The following is a 19794-nucleotide window of genomic DNA, read 5'->3' on the forward strand; positions in this document are numbered from 1 at the left end:
GAGTAGAATTTCCGAATTCTGTCTTAAGATGGTTTTCTTTCTTGATTGTCTCTTTTATCTTGGCATGAATCAAAAAAAGTCTATAATTTTCATTTCGAAAGTTTGGGTGGCGTCATTACTGAAATTTAAAAAGGTTCTTCCTCTTGTTCTGCTACACTCAAATTAGTTTGTTGTTGTTGTTTTTCCAGTTTCGTATAATAGAGGTGGGTTTTTTGTTCTCTTTTAGTATCATGCTTGTATGTCAGTTGCAGGAGAATGTTTCAGAGCAGGGAAATCTTATTATAAATGGACTAATCAAATGCTCTTTTGTTATTAATGTCAGCAGTTGAGCTAAATGGCCAAAGCCGTGATTGGTGTCACCTTGGTGAGTCTTTACAGACAGACGTGAATTAGCGTTTGTGGCCAAAGGAGGAAAGGCTGGGTCTGTTACCAGGCACGTGGATACAGGTGGTCGAGAAGTTCTTAACTGTCCCCGTTTGCACAGTGATCTTAAAAGGTGTAGAGCGTTATATGAAGACCTCAGCTGACGGCTCAGGTGACTGGAGAGCCTGGGGTGCCGCGTGTCAGCGTGGCCTTGTGACTGCCATGTGTGTGCCACCAGCTCAGACACATGGAGATGTGAGAAAGTTAAGTGTAGTCATGTTCTGTAAAGAAATTAGTACTGTTATCTGTCCAGATTATATTACTTGAGGTTTAGAGATATAAATTTTTTTCAAAATACTAAATTTTGAGAAAATAAATATAAATTTGATTTGTGATAAGCAGCTAGGAAGGTGCCTCCCTTGGCCCGCCTCACCTGCACACTTCGCCCTGTCCGGCCTCCTCGCCTGCCCGCAGCCTCGCCCACTGCTCTCCTCCCCGCGCCCCTGGATTTCCTCTGGCGTGTGCTGCGTACTCCTCTCCAGACTCTCCTGTGCCCGTGCAAAAGCTACTCATTACCCTTCTAGTCTTGACTGAGAAGTCATTTCCTGCGCAGGCCTTTCCAGATCTCCTGTGAAGAGCAGGTCACCTCCCTGCTGTGTTCCCAGAGCCCCGTATTTGTTCTGCCCCAACCTCCTTCACTTGTGATGGTTTTTTAAAGGTCTGGCTTCTGCTCTAGACCCCGAGTTCCATGAAGGCAAGTTTCCTGCCTCCTGTCTTCCTTTCTCTGACCTTTGTACCAAGCCTAGTGCCTAGCAAGTAGTGGGCACTCAAGTGATTTTTGTTTCATAAATGGATTAAAGACAGGAATAGCTCCCTGTGACCGTAGATGGACTCTGTTACTGTAAAATACAATCTCTCTGTGTGCCGCACTGCACTAATCTTATTTCCGGAGTAGGGATAACCAGCAGTTTGACAGGAGGATGGAACCCAGCTGGCCTGCTACAGTGGTGGGTGGGCACGTATTCTTACTGTAACAAGTGCCTCTGGGCGCCTGTTTGATTCCCACTGAAAACGCTTTGTGAAATGGGAGCAGGCTGTGTTGTCCCAGTTGAAAGTTACCACAAATGATTTTGAAAAGAATAACCTATTGGGGCTATTTAAATGAGGGTCATGAAATATGTAATATTTTGTATGTTTTCAGAAAGTGTCTGCCAAGTTGAAACAGACTTAGCCCTTAGACATGAAGTGAGAAAAGGTCTTAACCCGGTTTGGGCAGCCGAATCAGCACTGTTCTGCAGGAGCTGTTGTTTCCGTCGTGTGCCCCGAGTGTGCCCGAGTGTGCCCCGAGTGTGCTGTGTGAACGAGGAGGGAAGACGGCAGCTCGGAGCTGCCGTCCCCGTGGGGCTGGACAAGGCTCGCGTCTTAGCCAGCACTAGTTCTGATTCGTGGGTCTTTATAGCCTTTGTTTTCAGTGTTCTTCATGCACTGTGTTTTGTGGGAGATTAAGATTTAGGGAAATGAGCAGTTTTATAATTGTAAAATAGAAAATTTAATTAAAATGAAAATGTTGATTTTCTTTTTAAGATTTTGTTTATTTTTAGACAGAGGGGAAGGGAGGGAGAAAGAGAGGGAAAGAAACATCAGTGTGTGGTTACTTCTGTGCCCCCCACCTGGCCCGCAACCCGGGCATGTGCCCTGACTGGGAATTGAACCGGTGACCCCCTTGGTTCACAGGCTGGCACTCAATCCACTGAGCCACATCACCTGAGGCTGAAAATGTCGATTTCTGTTTCCTACTATTTCCGAGTGCTGCTAACTTTGTTTTATCTGTGAGACTTTGTGCATAAAATACTCTTCCTGGGAGGATGAACGCCAGGTGCTGACAGGGTTTAGAATTCTGATTGATGCTTGCTCTGTAGGTTTTTTGCGCAGAGGTGAAGTTTGTTTTTGACCAGAAAGATGTGATGACTAGGCTACATAAATCCTATATGCATTAAGAAAGTGAGTTCGTCTTTCCTACTCCCTTTCCCTCCAAGTAGTTTGTAACTACAACCAAATGTTCCTCGTTTGCTTAGAAAATTAATTTTAAAATAAAAGACGTGCTGTCCCTGAAAGATAATGTCATATGCTGTTACTTTTGACACCATGACGTAACAAGAGGAAGTGTATTTTAAATTATTGGTTCTTAAAAAGAGGTGATGAATAAGCTCTTTGAATAGCAGTAAATCTTGCCTTTCCCCTTTTTAAAAAATGTTAGCCGTAGGGACTTTCTTGGTCAGTGAGACTAACAGTCTTCATTAAGTGTAAGAGGTGGTGTTCCCCTTCATCCTAACCACACATCCCTAATAGACCCGACCAGGCAGAACACGTCCACTCTGGCCTCGTGCTTGGCAGCCTGGCCCGACGACAGCCACGTTGGGCTTGTCGCCTTCGGCACAAAGTGTGCCGGTCTGTGTTAGGGGACTCCCGCCACAGGCAGCAGGCCCTGAGGAGGCCGTATGGAAACTTTCCCATGGGAGGGAAAGTAGGAGGAGTACGGGGACATGGGGACAGCTTGTGCCTGTGTCCAAGGGACTCAAGAAACTCCCTAGACAGCTCGTGTTTAGAGAGCAAGGGAAGAGTAGGACGAGGTGAGGCCGCAGACACACAGGCGGCTGGGGCTGTGTCTGGCTGTGTCCTTCCCTGAACGCTCAGAAATGTCTGTGCTTCCTTGTTGCCCTTAGACCAAAGTCCACACGCCAGGTAGCGAAGGTTCTCATCAGTCCACCCTCTGAAGCCCCTTTTCTTGCTGCCTTCTCTCTCTTCCATGTGCCCACGTTTCAGCCATGCTAGGATTTTATTATCCTTCAGCTTGAATGTCCTTACGCCTTTTGCTCTGGGTGTTGTCTGGCTGAAATGCTGTTACCCACCCCTCTTCTCTACTAGTCAAGCCCAGCTCGTCACTACAGTGTGGATTTGAAGCCTTCCCTGCTTCCTGAAATCAAAGTGAATGGCTTCTCTCTCTGTGGTTTGATAGCTCCTTATCATTCTAGTATTCTAATTAATTCCATCCTGACTTCTCTGGTGTGTGTGTGGGTGTGTGGGTGTGTATGGCTTCCCCACTAACTACATGTAGGCACAGGGCAAGGCTTTCATTTAGCTTGTACTTTTTAGACCTAGATGCAATGGGGGATCTGTGAATTTTGGTTGAATTGCATCAAAAAGGTAAGGAGCAGTTGGTGATTTAGAAGCATTTTCATCTGTGTCAAATGTCTCATCTCTAGAATAAAACATTGAACAGAATGTTTTCCCATGTCCTTGTCTACGGAAGTCGTTTCGTGCAACTAGACTCTGTGGGGACTTGTTGAAGCGCCCTTGACTGGGAAAGGAGATGAGCTTCGCGGGTGAGAGGAGTGAAACTCACCTTCTTGCTGCCGTTGTTGCGTCAGTGTTCAGGGTCAGATCTCTTTATTGTGACCTTTTCCACTTTGTGCAGAGCATCTGTTAAGAACATCTTCAACCAGCCGACCTGCTTCTCTGCCAAGAGTACCTGCCATGGAAAGTGCCAAGACCATCTCAGGTAATGACTTTCATTTGAAATTTCCTTTAAAAAGACTCTTCCAGCAGTTTTAGTAATGATGTTGAATACTTTCTCATTAGACTTAGTTAACTTTACTTGCCTCTTGAGCTCTTGAGTTGATTATTTTTCACTCCGAATGTCCCCTATTATATCTTTCAGATTCTGTAGAAATTATATGGCTCTGATTTAAAAAAACAAAAACTAAATTGTTCCATTCATTTAAAAAGTATTTATTAGATGCCTAGGGTGAGTTAGATGATGTGCTGAAAATGAAGCATACTACAAACTGGATGTAGTTGTGAAAGATTAAAATTTATCCCTTGGTGTGCTGTGATTGTTTTTGAAAAGTTATTTCAGAGCACACCCAAAATTCTCTGGAAGCCAGATTTTTCCAGGGTGGTAAGCCATTCTATAACAATGAATTTGCCAGGCTTACTTCATTTGTCTCCTGGAGGTAACGCTTGAGTTTATCAGCTCTTCATGTTGTTTTCCTTTTGCGGTCTTTTCTTAACTTTTAGTAGCTCAACTAATAGAAATTGGACTACGAAAGGAGAAATTCCTGTATTCCCTCCCCTGCTGTTCACGTCCCACTTGTACGTGGAGTTCAGTCAGGCAGTTGCTACATGTCATCGCTGCGTCTCCAGATCAGTGGGGAGTCCGGCCAAAATGATCATCGCTTAGGCCAGGTTCCAGAGCCTTTTCCTGTAACAGAGTGCTTCCTGTTCTTTCTCAGTCTGTTTTTTCTGTTTTATATAAAACTGTGAAAGGAATTCTTTTTCAGTTTCCTAGCATACCATGAAAAGATGCTGCTGATTCGAGGCAGAGAGAGATCTGACATTGAAAGAAAAAAACTAATTATAAAATTATGTCAGAATATGTAAGTGCATATTTATTCTAATAAGATCCTGTAATAGGAGAAAGCATCTGTCTCCTGGATCTTTAAAGACATCACTTTTCTAAGGCAGTGCTGTATTCGGCTTGTGGTTATCCTGAAATCATCAGGAGAATTTTAACCAATGAAAGGGAGGCAGTTTCACTGATGGGGGGAAATTATTGATGTATAACATCGATTGCATTACAACCAGCCCAGAGGTGACACAGTTAATGGCTGCCTCATATCCAGCATCTTCTGAGGTGAGAGAATTTGTCTGGAGTCAGGGACTTTGTCTCATATCTCACTTCTCACTCCGCTCAGCCCAGCGTTATAAGCACCTGCTGGTACTCAGCATGTCCTCGCTAGAAAGCCGCTTTCACTGTGGTTCTGTTCTTAGCAGCTGAAGTGGCTGCTTCCCACCCAGCAGTTCTCAGCGCTTTCTATGATTCCAACAAGATACATCGTCTTACTGTGCCAGACTTTCAAAGTAGGGCTTTTTTGTTTTTCTCAGTAGCTGACTTGACACCTTTGGTTTTCTGTCTCATTGATTCATGGCTGTGTTTTTAAAAACATGGCCTGGCCCAGAATTGAGTGTTATCTCTTCCATGTCCCTTTGATGTGTGTTTGGCTGAGTAGAAGAGTCAGGCTGATTTGAGTGGAGAATGAGTGGTTTTCAGGTACTGCCTTTGGCTCCAGTGGCCTTTGTGATTGGACGAGTCTTTGTACAGAGTGCTTCCCGTGTGCTGCGTCGGTGCCCTGAGTGTCATGGGGTGGGTGACACGTGTGGGTGGGACACGAGGGAAGATTAGACACGCCGCTTACTGTCAGGGCATGTGGGGTTAATGGGTATTTCAACTCCTGTCCCTTTCTTATAGTTTTTTTAATGAACAAATAAGAAATTCTTTCAACTTATCAGTAAGATAAAAAAAATTTTAGCTTTTCCTCTTGTGCGGTAATTTATATTCTGTTTGGAAACTACTGGAGAAATGTCTCAAGAATGACTCAATTTAAAATATTTTTGCTATGAAATGCACAATGGTTACTTCCACAGTGTCTCGACGAAGTAGCGAAGAGATGAAGCGAGACATCTCGGCACCCGAGGGAGCATCGCCGGCCTCTCTCATGGCCATGGGCACCACGTCACCACAGCTGTCCCTCTCCTCCTCGCCCACGGCCTCCGTGACGCCCACCGCCCGCAGCCGGATCAGGTAGAGAGCAGTCGGCACTGGCGTATTTTGTGCATACGCCTTTCCTGGCCTTTCTTGAAGAGTGAACGGTTAAGTTATAAAGTGATGCATTCACGCACTGATTTTTTTTTATTTGTGTGTTATTAAGTATTTCCTGATCTCTTCTGGGCCCAGAATTGAGTACGATGGTATAGAAGTAAAACAGAGTTAAAGAGAGCGTTCCTTTCCCCAAGCAGCTGGTGTTTCTGTTTCTGTTGTTGGTTTTTGAATTAGAGAATGGTTGAATACAAAAGTAGGTATTGTGAAATTCAAATACTGGAGCTGAGGGTGGGACGCTAGGGAAGATTAGAAAAGTGGAATTTGAGGGGGGCCTGAGGGTGGTGGGCGGGGAGGGAGGGTGGACATTATCGTCAAGGACAGTGACTGAGCGAATGCACCCTAAGGATGAGTGAGCTGGGAGGGGACGAAGCCCACAGAGAGGACGGGCCCAGGAAACCCAGGGAAGGTGTGCGCCTGCGTATCCCGGGCAGTGGGGAAAGATTGACGGGTGGGCCGTGGCTGAGCAGTGGAACCTCTTTGAAGTCAAATTGAATCACTTTGATGTGGTGGCAGCTGTAAAGTGGGGAAAATAAATCAGTGTGAGAAGATGTTGCAAGGATCGTTCCACCCCGAACCAACCAAAGTCGGGGAAAGCAGCTAAAGGGTGTTTATCCACTCTGGACCTGGGTGGCAGCAGTGGAAATGGTGAAGGGAGGGCTGGACTCTGGAGGTTTTTCAAAGGGAAATACAATTAATTAAAAAAGGAATAAAAGAATGAGAACTATCAAAGTGGCCCTAATTGTTTAGATTGGACGCTTAGAACATGAGGCTATGTTAATAATTGAGAAATAATACATGAAAATGTAATATCATATTTTATTCCTATTTTTCTTATATCAGAACTTACTTGGGACTAAGAAGTATTTATAATTTAGAAGGAAACAGTAGATCTCAAAGAATTAGCATACACTGTTTATAGGACGAGGAAAAACTCACAGGAAGAATTCATTGTAAAGGGGAATGCAGAACAATTAGATCGTAGTAGGAATCGGAGGTGGGGTAGGGATGGGTTTCAGAAATGTAGTGATACAGTAACTCACAGGTTTAAGGACAAAATGGATATTTGGCCTCTCAGACTCAAATTATAAACTTACTTCGTTTTTTAAAGATTTTTATTTATTGATTAAGAGAAAGGGGAGGGGAGGGACGGTGAGAGATACATCTTTTTGCCTGCCTCTCGCATACCCCCAACCGGGGACCTGGCCCACAACCAGGCATGTGCCCTGACTGGGAATCAAACCAGCGACCTTTTGGTTTCGCAGTTCAGCACTCAGTCCACTGAGCCACACCAGCCAGGGCTATACAGTACTTTTAAAGTAAAGCCCGATGTCTAGGAGACCAACCTCTTAGAATTATGGTCCCGTAAGCAGTGCACCTCTGGAACAAGGAGGGGTGCCATAATGAGGATTAGTTGCACTCAGCCCTGGCTGACACAGGGTGCTGTTCGTACTGGTCTCTGTGCCCTTGGGATGGGCCCTCACTATTCCTGGCTCCCCCACTGAGAAGCTGTGTCCTGGTCTTAGTTTCCTCATCTTTCAGTGAAGAAGTTTTAAGAGAGAACCCTCCAACTCTAGGAGGCTCTTTTCTGCGGCTTCTTACTGTGTCCATAGAGTTTACTCCTTTTTGATGCTTTTTATACTGTTTCTGTAATAAAACCGACCTGGCGTGAGCCAGAGTGAACCTTTCACGTTGATTATAGTAGTTAATTTTAAGCATGATGGGGATTTTTTTGGGGGGTGGGGGACGCTTGTATTCATTTATGGACCCGAAATTTTTTGTCTTTCTTTTTCATTCTCTTTTTCTGTGTTCAACAGTCTTAGGACAAACTTCTTTGAACCCTTTAAACCAGCGCAGGGTTCTGGCAGGCTGGTACAGGAACATAAAAGTGTATTTCTTCAAGGCAGCAGTCTTAACTGCATGTTGAAATATGTTTATGTTTTACTTTTGGTTCTAAGATAAGTAAAAATTGGTGCTATTTCAGTGTACCTCTCTATTGGAAAAGCTTCAGTTCTAAACGTGTATTCTTTGATTTCCTCACATACCCTGAAGGGTAAATACAAACAGAAATTAAAGTGCTGAAGAATACTAAGCCATTTGTAATGTAGTAACCTCTAGGGCACTTAATCGGGCTAAGTTTATGGGACTTGGGACTAGAGTCTCTGCTTTATAAAGTAAGCATTGACAAATAGACCAAGTTTTTATGTCTCTGCCATTTGTCAGCGAGCAGGTTATTTTACAAAGCACACTCTCTCCCCCAGGAATTTCGCAATGCTCCGTCCTCCTTCCGACGCCGCAGCTGGACGGGGACTCGGTGTTGGACAGGCAGGGTGTGTGCTTCCCCTGCTCCGTCCCCAAATCTTCTTTTGATTCAGTGTCTGGTCTGGGGCAGGATGTTTATTCTGCGTCCAAGTCAATTAACAGTGCTCTCAAGTGTCCTCCATATAATTTAAAAAATGAGTTGCATTGGTTGTTCAGGCTTTTGTAGTATGCCCATCCTGTAGTGAACTCTGAAGTTCTTCGAGGGGGCAGGGCTGCTGCGTCGTCCGCGGTCCCTTGCCCAGCAGTGGCACCTCGCCTGGCACAGCTCAGGAGCCGGGTGTTGGATGAGCACGTTTACAGAAAAATTCCATTTTCTATGCAAGGTACATGTCTGATTACCTACAAAGAGTGTACAGCTCAGCAGTAAACACGTCTGAGGTATTTTATAGATGTTTTAAGGTTCATTGCCATCTTTTGTCTTACTTGCTTCTCCTGAGAGTAAGCACCTAGAAGGCAGAGAATCATGCCTATAATTCTTCTCCGTGCATAACCTTGTCCTTTGTATTTACAATAACTGACATTTATAAAGGTGAAATGATTATAGGTATAAGGGTTGGAACAAAAGTGAGTGGAATAAAACCAGAGCGTGAAGGCTGTGGAAGGGCAGGGTTTGGAGTGAACGGCGGCCGTGCCGGTTTCCGGGTGCTGCCAGCGTCGGCTCGTTTCCCCTCCTGGGCATCCTGGGGCGCCTTCCCTTAGCTGCGAGTGCCTGCTGTCCTGAGCCCTCTCCCGTGTCCGTGTGGGTGACGGATAGAGCGCCTGCCTCTCTGTGGACAGCAGAAAGTCCCGACAGCCATGGGTCTCGGGGACCCTGTAAAAGTTCATGGGTAAAAGCAAATGAATGAAAAGACACAGGTCGCCTTTGGACGCCTTAGTATGTGCACTTGTCCTGTTTAAGAATGCAGACTAACACCGGCCCTTTCTGTTTGTTGGATTTCTGGCTTATGGTGGTGCTCAGACAAAAAATGCTTCAACTTCAAGTTTCTTATTTTCATTTACCAGGGAAGAAAGGAAGGACCCTCTCTCGGCATTGGCAAGAGAATATGGAGGGTCAAAGAGGAACGCCCTGCTGAAGTGGTGTCAGAAGAAAACAGAAGGCTACCAGGTAACCATGGTTCCTGTGTCCTGCGTGAGCAATTGCCAGAGCGGCGCTGGAGGGTCCTATTTGTTACACATCTCACATTGGAAATGATGGGTCCTGTACTGACTTTCAGTACTTTTTACCCACTGAAAATCTACCTTAAATAAGTTTCTTATCTTCCCAGAGTAGCTGATCTTTGTAGTACTCTAACTCAGCTACTAGAGCACTTTCTTATGCAAGTCCTGCTTAAATGCTTTTGTTGAGGTCTCCTCATCTGGACTAAGAATGAAAATATGTTCATTTTACTTTAATATTTTAATTATTATGTTTGAAGTTTTCTTTCAGCTAAGTTGTTTTCCGTGGCGTTTCCCCCTTCCTGCTGTGCTGGGTCGTGCCCTGATCCTTTCACATCTGGGCCGTGTTACTAGCCGGCCTTCCTCCCCTGTTCCTGTTTGTCTGTCTGTCTGTCTCTCCCCTTTCGGCATTTTATCTTAAGTGATGCTAACTGTGGTCTTTGGAGAGGAAATTCTCATTCTATACACAATGGAAACCTCCAAAATATGTTCATTACACTGCTAAAAAGTATAGTTCAGAGTTCCAGTGTCCTCGCATATGGTTTTAGTTACAGAGACTCTCCCCAGCCTGCAGCCAGTGTTCTCAATTGCCATTTCATATTTTGGTGCAACCACACAGAAATAAAACATGAGAATGAACTTGCAGTTCTCGGAAAGTCATACTAATCAATGAGGGTTTGCTAAGTGTCCACATGTCTCCAGCTTCCATTAGGTACAAAGGAGACTGGTAGTGTTGGCAAGGATGTGGAGAAGCTGGAACGCTTGTGCACTGCAGTGGCTGGAGAAAAAAGTATGGTGGTTACTCAAAACATTAAACACAGAACTACTGTATGACCCAGCAGTCCCACTTCTGTTGTGTGTATACCTACCCACAGGAACTGAAAACACGGACTGGATGAGGCAGTTGATACACCCCAGTCCACAGCAGCACTCTCCACAGTAGCCGAAAGGTAGCAGCAACCCCAGTGTCCAGTGGATGGATAAACAAAACACCATTCACATATACAGTGGAATATTATTCGTCTTTGAAAAGGGAAGAACTTCTAACACATGCTACAGACGGTGAACCTTAAAGACACTATACTAAATGAAATAAACCATACTCAAAAGGACAGATATTTATGAGTCCTCTTATATGAGTAGTCACATTCAGAGAGACAGAGAGTAGCATGGGCCAGGGGCTGGGGCAGGGGCCAGTGAGGAGCTGTGTCCGGAGAGGACAGAGTTTCTATTCACACAAGATGAAAAGTATCCTCGGGGTGGGCTGTGGTGCTGGTCGCGCAACAGTGTTAGGTGTACTTAATGCCCCTGGACTGTGCACTTACCTATGGTTAAAGTGATAAATGCTGTGTTTATGTGTACTTCACCACAATAAAAAATTATTTAGCAAAAAAAGTAAATGATTGGAAGACAACTAGATGGAAAATCAGCAAGGATATAGAAGACTTGAACTATATACTACGTATATAAACTATATACTAACTAGATCTATAAGATACCTAGGATACACTCTACCCCAAAACAGCACAGCATACATTCTTCTCAGGTGCACAAAGAGTATTCCAGCATAGGCTATATGTTGAGTTATGAAACCAGTCTCAGTGAATTTTACAAGATTAAAGTTATACAAAGTATCTTTTCCGACCACAGCAGAATGAAAGTAGAAATCAGTAACAGCAGGAAAATTCACAACAGACTGAAACTTTGGGGGGTGTTGAAAGGAGCTCCCAGAGGGAAGTTGGTAACTGTAAACACCTATCTTAAAGTGAAGAAAGATCTCAAATCAATAACCTAAGCTTCCACCTTAAGAAAGTAGGAAAAGACAGCAAACTAAAGTCAGCAAGCAGAAAGAAGGAAATGACAGAGACTAGAGCAGAAGTAAAGGAAATAGAAAATCAGAGAAACTAAAATGAAACTAAAACTTGATTCTTTGAAAAGATAGTAGATGGACAAATGTTTGGCTATGTTGACATAGGAAAAAAGAAAAGACTAAAATTACTAAAATCAGGAATAATAGAGGAGATGTGACTAATAATTTTACAGGAAAAAAGGATTAAAAGGGAATACAGTGAATAATTGCATGCTGGAAAATTACCTAGATGAAATGGACAAATTCCTAGAATTATGCAAACTATCAAAATTGACTCAAGAAGAAAGAAAATCTGAATAGACCTGTAACAGTGAAAGAGAGTGAGTTAGTAACCAAAAACCTCCAACAAAGAAAAGCCCAGGGCTACCCGGCTTCACTGGTGAATTCTACCAAGTGTTTAAAAAAATAACATTAGTCTTTCTCAATCTCTTCCCAACATAGAAGAGAGAACACTTCCTAACTCATTCTGTGTGAGGCCAGTGTTATTACCCTGATAACAAAGTCAGAAAAAGATAATTACAAGTAAAGAAGACTACAACACAAGAATCCTCAGTAAAACACAGATACAAAGTAGCAGTACATATAAAGAATTATGCATCATGACCAGGAGTGCAAAGTTGGTTTGACATATGAAACTTAGTGTAATACATCATATCAAAGAGTAAAGGGGGAAAAGAACCCTAAAATAATCTCAGTAGATGCAGAAAAGATATTTGACAAAGTTCAAAACCCATTCATAATTTTTGCAAAAACGCATTTAAGCCCTGGCTGGTGTGGCTCAGTGGATTGTGTGCCGGCCTATGAACCAAAAGGCCACCACTTCGATTCCCAGTCAGGGCACATGCCTGGGTTGTGGGCCAGGCCCCTGGTTTGGGGTACATGAGAGGCACCTGACCAGACACATCTCTCGCACATTGATACTTCTCTCCCTCTCTTTCTAAATCCTCCCTTCTCCTCTCTTTAAAAGTCTCTCTAAAAACTTTTAGAAAGTATTTAAACTAGGAATGGAAGGGAACTTTTTCAGTCCGTTAGGGGGCATCTATGAAAACCCACAGCTGACATTACACTTGTGAAAAGACTGGGTGCTTTCCACCCCAGATCAGGAACAGGAAAGGACGCCTGCTTTTACCACTTCTGTTCAGCTTTTTCCTGATCATTCTAGCGAGGGCAGTTAGGCAAGAGAAAAAAATAAAAGACATTGAAAAGGAAGAATAAAATTATATCTATTTGCAGATGACATGATTGATACCTAGAAAACCTTAAAGGGCCCACACAAAAACCATTAGAGCTGGTAAATTCGCAAAGTTGTAGGACATAAGGTCAGAGTAAAAGTCACTTGCCTTTCTGTACACCAGCAATGAAAACTCTGAAAATAAAATGAAGACACTTCCATTTTTTTAAAGATTTTATTTATTTATTTTTAGAGAGGGAAGGGAGGGAGGGAGGGAGGGAGGGAGAGAAACATCAATGTGCAGTTGCTGGGGGTCACGGCCTGCAACCCAGGCATGTACCCTGGCTGGGAATCGAACCTGTGACACTTTGGTTCCAGCCCATGCTCAATCCACTGAGCTATGCCAGCCAGGGCTGACGCTTCCATTTTTAAAAGCATCAAAAAGAATACCTGGAAATAAATTTAAGCAAGTGAAGCATAAGGCTTATATACTGGAAACTATAAGAAGTTGCTGGAAGAAATTACAGAAAATCTAGGTAAATGCAGACATCCCTTGTTCATGAATTAGGAAGTTTGACATAGGATAAACCTTGAAAATACGCTGTGTGAAGAAGCCAAACATAAAAATCCAGCCTAAAGGATTTTGATACTCCAGACCTGAAGGCAGGTGTAAACCTGGTATGATAGTCTCAGCCTTGCTTAGCAGCAAGAACATTAATGGTGGTGGCTAAAAATTTTATCCAGAACTGAAACACCAAGCATAAATCATTGAAATTCGCTTCATGTAAGAGTGAATTCACCCATTTAGAGTGCACGTTTGGTTGGTTTTTAGTGCATTCACAGAGTTGCACAGTCATCACTGTGGCTAACTTTAGAATGTTTTCATTAATCCAAAAAATATCCCGTGCCCATGAGCAGTTACTCCCCATTTGCTTAAGCAACCATTGATTTACTTTCTGTCTTTATAGATTTGCCTATTCTGACACTTTATGTGAGTGGAATTACATAATATGTGGTTTTTTTGTGACTCACTTCTTTTGTTTAGCATGTTTTCAAGGTTGCTCTGTGTTCACACCTTTGTATGGCTGAATAATACTCCATTGTACGGATGTACGACAGTTTGTTATTCATTCGTCTGTTAATGGACATTTGGGTTGTTTTGGCTACAGTGTTGCAGTGAATGTGGTGTGCAAGTTTTTTCACATAGACCTAAGTAATTTGCTCACCCTCTTGACCATCTTGTACTCTGCTGCCAGAATGGTTTGAAATTGTGATCCGCTTATTTCTCTTTAAGCTGCTTCCTCGTGGTCATTTGGCTGAAGTCCAAGATCCTTGGCATGGAGAACAGGAGCCCTGATGATTGATCTAGAACCTGTGTAGGCTTCTTATTGGCTCCTGGTTCTTGGGAAATCCCCATTTCCACCTTGGCCCCAAATGCCGCCCGTCCTCTCACTCCGCCCCTTCCGTCTGGAGAGCGTCTGCTCCGTGGGTTTAGAAGTCAGCATCTTTGCAAAACTGGTTTTGCTCCACGTCTTCCCTGTTGAGGGTGCATCCCTCACACATGCCGCTTCCCCAACTCCCTCCTCAGAGAGCCCACGGAGCCAAGTTCTTCCTCCACTTGAACCTGACCCAGACAGAGTGTTTTCTATACCTCAGGGTATATTCTTTGGGGGTCTTGCATCTGTGACTCATTTTCCCTGTGTTCCCAAATTCCACAGGGTATGTAAAAGGGAATTGAAGTTGTCAGTTTGCATGTCTGTCTCTTTTTCTAGACTGTGAGCTTTTGTCCACACATATCAGTGGACAGGAAGGGCCTGTCTTGTCCCAGCTGGTGTTGCTCAGTTGGGTGTCATCCTGAAAACCAAAAGGGTGCCAGTTCGATCCCCCTCAGGGCACATGCTTGGATTGCAGGTTTGGTCACTGGTCAGGGTGTGTATGGAACACAACCGATCAATGTTTCTTTTTCACATCTATGTTTCTCTCCCTCTCTTTCTCCCTCCCTTCTCCTCTCTCTAAAGTCAAAAGTAAAAAAATAGTTTTTAAAAGAAGTGCCTGTCTGGGCCTCCTTTGAGCATTTCTAGTGTAAGGCTCAGCACACAGTGGATCTCAGTAACTGTCTAAACCTATACATTAATGTAATGGGATACATTGGATGTTCGTTTTGGGGATGGTGGTTCTCAAAGTTGTATGTACAGATCTGTGAAGATTGTGAAAAAGTACAGATGCTTGAGACCCTCCCTGAAGATGCATAATTCAAAAGGTATAAAGTGAAAACCTGGGATCTGCATTTTATAAGCACTTCAGGTGACTCGTAGACCAAGCAGTGATAATCACACGTAGAGTAAGTGATTAAGGTCTTGGACTTGAGTGTCAGATAAGCTTTGAATGTCAGCTGTGCCCGTTACTGCGTGACCTTATGCAAACTACTTAGCCTCTCTGAGCCTCATTTCCTCCTCTATAAAATGGAGGAGGAACTGAGGCAGTCGAGTACATTTTCCAGCATATACCATGTGTTTAATAGTTTTAACATTATTTTATTTTGTATTATGGGGTGTTCTAACAGAAATTTTCTTAGAATACTACTTAAATTTAGTCATTTTTGATCATTATAAAATACCTCCTTTTATTATGGAACTTTGCCAACCATTTAGTAAATTAAATAATTAAATAGGTTGATTGAGATAATTCGAACATTAAATCAATGATTTAACTAATGTTTCTTGGTTCATTTCCACATGAATTCTCTGATTGTATGATTTTAAGGTAAATTTTGTTAGGTTAAAAAATATACACACAAATCAGTTACTTAAGAAATTCAATACATAATTTTAAGTTTTTAAATGTACTGGGTATGTACTATGCAGGAGGAAATACAATGTAAAACAGAATAATTAACATATATAGAGAAGAACCTTTGGTACGCTAAGCAGTCTTATGCTACCAACCCCCAGGCCCCTCCAGCCCCTTCCTCACTTTCTGTGGTCACTTCTGTAACGACATTAGATGTGTGGCTTTTTTGTTTGTCTGGCTTTTGTTTCCTGAAAGACAGATGTCTGTTCTTGCCGCGTGTAAAAGTAGATGGGATGCTGGTTCTTTTATTTCAAGGTCTGTGAGTTAAAATTGGATATTCTAAACGTAAAACCGTTTCAAACTGAAAGAGGTATCAGATAGAGCTCTTAATTTGTCAAGAGCTGTGTAAGAAGGGCCAGAGCCTGCTTCTTATCTAGTTATAAACGTGGGTGAGCACGCCCATCCTCTGGAGCCCGTGGTTCAGGACCAGCCGTTTGGCCTCTGCCTGCTCGCAGTCTGCAGGGAAGGGCAGGTCGTGACACTTGACGAGCTCGCTGGAGCAGGAGCTCTTACGTGACAATTAGCACGCACCGTTCTCTCTGGCCCCAAATGCATCACTAATGCTTGGACCGTGCGTGCTTTATGTCTAGGAGCTGTCTAATTGACGGAGATAGATTCCCTAATACCCGGATCGTCTTCCTTTAACTCTCTTAAGAGTCATCCTAAAATAATTGTACTAATCACTGTAATTTCATTAACCACCCATTACAGAACAAGCCTTTGTGAGTTGGCCTTTTATCTAACAAATACATTTTTCTCTCCTAAATTGTGCCCTGCCACTTACTCTTCACTGATGTTTTAGAATATTAGAATTTTACTGTTGAAAGGGCCTTGGCGTTCTTATTTGCTGTCAGGTTTACAAATGTGGCACTGAAATCCCCACAGGGACAAATTACCTCCTCAAGGCCATATAATGAGTTCATGGCATTGTATAAACAACCTTCAGAACTGCTGCTGTGAGGGTTGTGTCTTCCCTTTATTTTAAAATCAGTACTCCAGTTTGTACACAGTTATGTTCTTAAATAAACATTGGAGTATGCAGCTAACTCTAATAATTTTTAAGTGCTTTTTTAAAAAAAGTGATAACCCACTGCCCTGTTCTGTCACCTTCGTCATTTCTGCTCCCCAGAGGCAGCTCCTTCCAGTTCTTCAGCTGGTTCTTTAGGGAGTGACGCTACAAGGTTGATCACACAAAAGTAACCAGGTAATAGAAGAAAGCAGTTTATAGTTTCAGTAAACTTTTTGGCGGGGGGGGGGGTTATTTCATATTTAACAACTTCTCTTGTAGCCTCTAAAAGTTCATTTAAAAGAGAGCTTTACTATTGGATGAAAAATATCCTTGTTTTCTGATAAGCCAGACATTTAAATGGATGAGTTAGTACAAAGGATAATGAAATCACCTAATCTAGTGCAAAACAGTTTTTTAAATTATATTTTAATTTATTTTTTATTGAATTTATTGGGGTGACATTGGTTAATAAAATTATATAGGTTTTGGTGTACAATTCTATAACACATCATCTGTATGTTGTATTGTGTGTTCACCACCCCAAGTCAAGTCTCCTTCCATCACCATTTATCCCCCCTCTACCCTCTTCTAGCTGCCCCCACCCCCTTCCCCTCTTATAATCACAATACTGTTGTCTGTTGTCTCTGAGGGGTTTTTGTATATGTAGGTGGGGGTTTTTTGTTGTTGGGTGGGGTTGGCTTAATCCCTTGGCCTTTTTCACCCAGCCCCTCAAACTCCCTCCCCTCATGATAGTCTCTTTACTATCTGTAAGTCTTTTTCCATTTTGTTTGTTAGTTTATTTTGTTCATTAGATTTCATGTGTGAATGAAATCATGTGGTACATGTCTTCCTCTGAGTGGCTTATTTCACGTAGCATAATGGCATTCAGGTTCTTCCATGCTCTTGCAAAGGGTAAGATTTCCTTCTTTTTTATAGCCAAATAGCATTGCATTGTGTGAATGGACCACAGCATTTTTATCCATTCATCCACCAGTGGACCCTGGGCTGCTTCCAGATCTTGGCTATTGCAAATAATGCTGCAGTGAACATAGGTGTGCATGAGGTCTTTCAAATTAGTGTTTCAGATTTCTTCATATGTATTCCCAGAGGTGGGATTGCTGTGGCATAAAACAATTACATTTTTAATTTTTTAAAATTATTTTATTGTTCAAGTACAGTTGTCTGCATTTACCCTCCCCACCAATCCCCCTTACCCCAGCCATCCCCACCTGCCTCCCCTGCTTCCACCCCCTACTTGGTTTTGTTCATGTGTTTTTAATTTTTTGCTGTAACTCCATACTGTTTTTCACAGTGGCTGCACCAGTCTGCATTCCCACCAACAGTGTACGGCAGGTTCCCTTTTCTCCACATCCTTGCCTGCACTTGTTTGTTAATTTACTGATGACAGCCATCCTGCAGTTCTGAGGTGACATCTCATTGTGGTTTTAGTTTGCATTTCTCTGATGATTTAGTAACGATGGGCACCTTTTCGTATGTCTGTTGGCCATCTGTATGTCCTCTCTGGAGAAACATCTCTTCAGGTCCTTTGCCCATTTTTTAGTTGGATCATCTTTTTGGTGTTGAGTTTATAAATTCTTTATAAACTTTAGATATGAACCCCCTTATCAGATGTATCATTGGTGAATATGTTCTCCCATTCAGTGGGTTGTCTTTTCATTTTGTTGATGATTTCCTTTGCTGTGGAAAAACTGTTTAGTTTGATATAGTCACATTTCTTTATCTTTTCTTTTGTTTCCCTTGTCCAAGATGACCTATCAGAAAAATATTGTTACTCTAGTACAAAATAGTTTTAATAAATGAACAAAAGCTTTTAGTACTGCCTGAGGTAATATAATCTCAAATAGACATGGAAAACGTTCAGTTTTAGTGAGAGATTTACTCATTAGTGCTTGGGCTGAGGAAGAAAAGATTGTGGAGATAAGTAGAATCAGAAGAATTGGTGGGCGTGAATGATTGAGAAATGCTATGCTTTACTTGCATTTTATCAGTTTTTCCTAATATGAAAATTAACTTATCAAATATACAGGGTCCGGCAGAAGTAACACCAGCTTGAGTGTGTTTGGTATGGTAATAATACGAGTGTAATAATTTATAGTTTTAATTAGAACATTTCACCTAAAATATTACATGGTGTGCTTGAGTGTGATATTGTTATGTTACAGATTTACATGTTATGATTTTGTAATGAAAGATTTGGTAATTAAAAAGGGGCGTTTTTTTGTGTTGGACCCTGTATATTAAGTTTTATGCCAGGTAATGTGCTGGATGTTGAAACAGAAATAAGGATATAAAAAGGTAGTTAATATTCTCAGGAAGCCCTGGACTACTGAGTAAAATTAAACACATTAATAATTAAAATTCAGTATGGACTTAAAATACCAAACAAACCTTGAAAGCATTGGGGATTAACCAAGGCAGCCAGGACACATTCGGCAGGAGACAGAATTGTGGAGAGAAAGGAAACGTGAACACTGGCAGTGTGGCTCCGTGGGTCGGGCATCATCCCAAAACCTGAAAGGTCCCTGGGGGAGGGGCCAGAGAAAGAAAAGCATCCTCTGGATACATGGCCCTTCTTCCCCTTGTCTGTCCAATACTGAAGCTGGAATGCTTATTTCTTTTTTTTTAATATATAGTTTATGTGTTTTATCTTTTTAAAAATTATTTATTTTTTTTAAAGAGAAGGGAGGGAGAAAGAGGGAGAGAGAGAAACATCAATGTGCGGTTGCTGTGGGGTCATGGCTTGCAATCCAGGCATGTACCCTGACTGGGAATCGAACCTGTGACATTTTAGTTCGAAGCCCGCGCTCAATCCACTGAGTTACGCCAGCCAGGGCTAGGAATGCTTATTTCTATTGATACCTGTCCTTCCTCTTTCAAAGAGGTCTTCAATTTCCTTTGGGAAAACATTATGGAGCGCCACTTCCCAGTCCTTCCCTTCCTTTCTCCCCTATCCTGACATCCTATCTTTGTGATTCAGGTTAGAACTGAGATGGGGAAGGGTGGAATGGGAAAGGTTAGGAAAGCTGGGAGTTCTGCCAGTAGACAGAGTGCAGTTAAAATAGTGCATTCAGAATTCCTGATAGTGAAGTAAGCCTACTTAGTTGGTTTAATTTCCTCTTCTCTGACCGGAATCTCAGGTCACAGGAATGGCTTCCCAGAGCTAAAACAATTTTTTTTAAAGTGCAAGCAGGAGATAAGGGTTTTCATTGTAATCAAATCTAGGTTGAAAGTCCATTTTTTAATCATTTTATATTGTCACTTTGCATGGAAACTAAGTTCCATACAGAAAGATCTTATTGTTTGTAAATACCAGTTTG

The 19794-nt window shown here is 42.4% G+C and overlaps 1 protein-coding gene across 4 annotated transcripts in view; it reads left to right on the forward strand.

Moving 5' to 3' along the window:
• SPECC1L (sperm antigen with calponin homology and coiled-coil domains 1 like) overlaps positions 1 to 19794 on the forward strand; it is a 107137-nt gene that overhangs the window by 65558 nt on the left and 21785 nt on the right. For all 4 annotated transcript variants that reach the window (XM_028527838.1, XM_036014234.1, XM_036014237.1 and 1 more), the window contains 3 exons: positions 3839 to 3922; positions 5848 to 6004; positions 9404 to 9506. In XM_028527838.1, coding sequence (XP_028383639.1) covers positions 3839 to 3922; positions 5848 to 6004; positions 9404 to 9506 — 344 coding nt within the window. The remainder of the gene's footprint in view (positions 1 to 3838; positions 3923 to 5847; positions 6005 to 9403; positions 9507 to 19794) is intronic.

Source organism: Phyllostomus discolor, chromosome 13, assembly GCF_004126475.2.
Source record: "Phyllostomus discolor isolate MPI-MPIP mPhyDis1 chromosome 13, mPhyDis1.pri.v3, whole genome shotgun sequence".
Lineage (NCBI taxonomy): Eukaryota > Metazoa > Chordata > Mammalia > Chiroptera > Phyllostomidae > Phyllostomus > Phyllostomus discolor.